At 25.6% G+C, this 4851-nt stretch overlaps 1 protein-coding gene across 1 annotated transcript; it reads left to right on the forward strand.

Annotated features, from left to right (window-relative positions):
- Positions 1 to 1127: 1127 nt before the first annotated feature.
- On the forward strand, positions 1128 to 4302 carry LOC107882777. Its single transcript, XM_016801682.2, has 7 exons — positions 1128 to 1280; positions 1355 to 1446; positions 1512 to 1640; positions 2592 to 2679; positions 2742 to 2817; positions 3840 to 4053; positions 4132 to 4302. Exons 1-7 carry the CDS (start codon positions 1228 to 1230, stop codon positions 4170 to 4172), a joined length of 693 nt encoding a protein of 230 aa, XP_016657171.1. The 5' UTR covers positions 1128 to 1227; the 3' UTR covers positions 4173 to 4302.
- The last annotated feature ends 549 nt before the right edge of the window (positions 4303 to 4851 follow it).

The raw sequence follows: 4851 nt of genomic DNA on the forward strand, positions 1-4851 counted from the left end.
TCTTTAATGTTTCTGCAATGGTTATACTTTGAATATATGATGCTACGCCTTGAAATGCATCACTAGGTCGTTTTTTATTATCCATTTTTATTCTAAAATTCTTTTTTTAGTTACTAGTGATAAATCTTTAAATATAGACAGTGTTGATTCATTACATTTTTGACTGATCTGACTGCATATGATATCAAACACTACGTAAAAAGTGTGATATTTAAAGTTAGTCAAAGGGTCAGAAATTTCAGAAGTTGGTTCATCTATTGCTTGTTCTCCAGGCATCATTTTTCTTTTTCTTGATCGTTTTTGTGGTAAAGGAGTAAAAAGTTCATCTTTATGATTTTCAATGAATTGCTTCACTTCGATATCAATTGATTTAAAGTCTTCGCGGAGCTTTAATAACTGTTCTTTTTTAGATCTTATCATTGATGATGCTGTGATAAAATCTACATATATTGCTAGAAATGTTTTGCTCAATGGATCAAATACAGAAAAAATATGCTTAAATAAAAAACATGTACACAGAAATCGTTCAGATTGGAAATAAGAAAGGAATGATGATGCATCTGATGAAGCTTCTGATGTCTAGAGATCTTCCAGTGTATCAACTAAAGATTCCCAAGTCAGTAAAATTGTACCTAAAGCTGTAGAGTGGCTACTCCATCTAGTAGTAGTTGCATATTTCATTGGCAATAAATAATAATATTGTATTATAGTATAATTTGTATAATACATAAAACAATAAATCATTTAATAATTTTTTTACAATAACATTTTTTTTAGAGCATATTTTAAGGGCATATTTTGGTAATTTTTAGGGCATAACTGCATACATATTTTAAAGATTTTTAGGGCATATAATTGTTGGTCCTAGTCATTACTTATTTATTAGTGATTAATGATTATTAGAGTGCCTACTGCCTATTGGCTATAGCGCATACTGCTTAAAGCATAAACTGTCTCTCGACTATAGCTGAGTCTTGCACTCTTGCTTATCTGTTGTCTGTAAACTATTTAGTATTTACAACTATATTATATAATAAAAGCAGTCACTCACGACCCACCCACCCACCCCCTAAAAAAGTTCTGGGGTATTTACCCCACTAGCCATACGTGTTCGGCGCCACTGTTCTTTGGCATTACAAAGTCGAAACTCGAAGTACGAGAAATAAAAATTTCTATTTTGATTCTAAAAATTTTCTCACATAAAATATATAGGTACCTTCTATCAACATGAGTATTTTCAATTGGATTAATAAAATATTTAACATTGATACAAAACCCAAGTAAGTTGTCTCATTGGAAACTCAAATCTCTTATATCTACATAATAGGTATTATATAGTAATTTTTTTTTTTAGTTCAGATCTTCCTTCACAATTTCAACTACCTATCGAAAGTGCTGAAAATATTAATGCCGAAATACATAATTTAGAATTTGATGATTTTTCTGGTAATTATTTTACACATTAGGTAGGTACTGCTTAATTATGTTTAATGATATAATAAAATCTATAGATTCATTCAATAGAAGAAACCAATTTGAAAATGATAGGAATATGTTTAATCTTGAAGATATCTTTAGACTGATGGAATTAGAATTTCAAAATGTACAAAATCATATTAAAGGTTCAGATATTTCTACAAGTAAGTGTTTTATGGAGTTTATTCAAAACTCATACTACATTAAAACTAATATACTATACATATATATATATATAGATACCTAATATAGTATATAGTATAACATAATCACTGTTAACATTTTAAGCAGAGCTGTGACTAGGGTTTAGAAGTCATATAAAAATCTACAATATTATGCACGAATTGATTTGCAGCCCTTATACTTCAATTTATATTGAAATTTCATATCATTTTTTTAATTTCATGTATTATATTATTATTAAACATTTAAATTTATTTGAATAAATATTCATTTTGTCGTAAAATAAATTAGATTTGTTGCAATTAAAATTTTAAATGATTCTGTAATAAAAGCAGACTGATTCTTTTCTTTTAACAATACATTAATGATAAACCTTACGTAAGTATTTTGTAAATGTCCTCATCTCTGATATTAAAATTGCATTTGTTTTTATTGTTATAACTATGATCAGTATGAACACATATTGTGTAATTTACTTTGTACAACCTTTATAGATCTACTAATATATTTATAATTATTAAATTGTAAGTTGTAATACATATTATATTAAATAATATTAAATAATTTGAACTTAATATATTATATTATATCATAACAATATATTAATAATACCTTGGTTAATATCTCAAATAGATAAAACAGAAAATAATACTACTCGTTTTGTGGTTAAAGAAAAATAACTATGTATTTATTCAAAATCAAAAATAATATATAAAACAGGCTAGGTATTAAATGTTTTTAAAAAAATACTCATCAACATTATGGTAATTTTAACAAATTATGTTGTTTTACTGAAACTGCGTAAACGTGTTTTGTGTATGTCGTACGTGTGTAAGACAGAGACTACACATGCGGGTGTGACGTCCTCTTAATGTTATTTTAAATAATAAGTATCTTTCATTCAGAATAACCAATGTGTATTTATATTTCAGTTCCAATTAGTCAATCAACAAACAAAGAAGACTTAACTGGTATACCAAAAAAAAATTTTATAGCACAAAGTACCTTTCTTAATCCTAGGTAAATAACCTTTAATTTTTATTTACTATTGATTGTATACAAAATTGAACGTTATATTTTAGTCCAGCTTCAAGACCTTTGAACAAACCATCAATGAACATAACAATAAAGAATTCAGGATCACAATATTTTGAAAAGGTTTGAGACATCTAATTCACTCAAATTTAAAATGTTTGTTATAGATAATAAGTTCCAATTTTTATATTTTATTTTCTATTATCTAACCTTTTTTTTGTTCTAACTATTAATAATTACAGCAGAGCTTGCTCTAACGTGCTCTTCAAATTAAAAGCGCAGGTTTAATTTACATTTTGTGCAGCTCATAAAATATACTAGGCTTTATGTCTATGAGTTGATAACATATCTATTTAGTAACGCCAATCTCAACATAAGTATAAGTTCATTGCATAATACAGAAGCCATGCAACTGTAAATCAAGAAATATTGTGTTTTCTTCAAGAATTTTTAAAACTGATTTTTAATTGATTAGAATCTTCATTCAATTTATAAACAATTTGTTCTTTTGTCACCACATATAAGATATCAATAAATATATTGGTGAAGACATAGTTAAAGACATTATTTTTAGGCAAATATTTTTACTTCTATTAAACAAATAGGGGTGTTCGGTTCTAAAATGTTCTTAGCACAAGCTCTGAATTTCAAGTGTTAAAAAAAAAAAAAAATGTAAAAATATGAATCAAAAGAAATTAGTATTTTTAAATATATTCCAACATTAATAATTATTCTTTAAATTTTGTTTAAAGTATTATTAAATATTAAATAGTATAACAAATAAGTTATGTATTCATAAGGCAATCTATTGAAGTGTCTAAACACTTTGTTTTGGATTTGTTTAACTTAGTGCCTACTTTAATTCATAAAAAATTGAATTTTAAATAAGAAATTAATTAGTTAAAACTTTTATAAGTATTGTTAGTTTAGATGATCTGAGTAAAATACCTCACAAAACGTTCCATATCTATAGACAAAATTAGATTAGCGAGAGTAGATACTTAATAATATAGAAACAATACTACCAAATACACAAGCAAATATATAATACTAGCATGTTGTTTGTATGAAATAATAATAAGAGTTCACTCCAAAAAAAAAAAAAATGCCTTATTTATAATAATTAAATAATGTTTAATTTGTAGTACGGCTGGTCGTCTTCGAGGTCGTCTTATGTATCTAAAAACTGGAATGGCAGAATAATTGAAAAAGAAACATGCACCAATCAATTAAAAGATGGAATTACTGAAACAGTTATTACTATGAAAGATGGAAACAAAAAATGCGTAGAAACAATAACAGAAAATTCAAAAACTGGAGAAAAAATTGAAAATTTACAATTATCCAACTTGGACCAAAGTAATTCTTTAATACAACTCAATATAGTTATATGTAACTACTTAATTTCACTTTCTTTTTTTTTTTATTAAAATACAGATGAAATGAATGAATTGAAAAACCAATTTTCAAAATTCTAATTGCGTGAAAAATTTCTGATGGACGGACACAAAAATCTAGTGATTTTCAAAACAGAATTGAATCTTTGATTTGGGAAAAATATTATTATGTTATTAACATATAGTTAAATAAATTACTATAATACTATAATAGTTAAAAATTACAATATATTATTACGAAAGTTAAAAATTAAATATTTGTTCATATTTTTATTATTGACCTTTGAAAATTTCAATACAAACATTTTGATTTCAAATTAATCTCCAAAACAAACCCTTTAATAAAAAATATGGACTTCCTTTCTAATCCTAATAAATCTTCCTTGTTGGATAAATAAAATCTCGATTTGTTAAAAATATAGAATATAAATAATTTAATGAGGTATTGCCAATAGCCAATAGGTAAATTAAATTGGTAACTTTTTTGTTATGTGAGTCATCCGGGCACTGGTAAATTATCTTAACCCCCTCTAACCAATTTCATTTAACAAAATATCCAATAATTTGTATCCACTTGTACCCATTTCTCTTGTATATAATTTCAAATCTCCTGTCTCTATGCTGTCTAACCTCTAAACGTTCTGTAACAACTTACAGATCTGTATTATTATGATGTTCTTTAACTTATGAAAAAAAAATAATATATATATTATTAAACTTCAGAGACACTACTGAGTACTAGCTCTAGAAATTGGGAGTA

Source organism: Acyrthosiphon pisum, chromosome A1 (assembly GCF_005508785.2).
Source record: "Acyrthosiphon pisum isolate AL4f chromosome A1, pea_aphid_22Mar2018_4r6ur, whole genome shotgun sequence".
In the NCBI taxonomy this organism is placed as follows: domain Eukaryota; kingdom Metazoa; phylum Arthropoda; class Insecta; order Hemiptera; family Aphididae; genus Acyrthosiphon; species Acyrthosiphon pisum.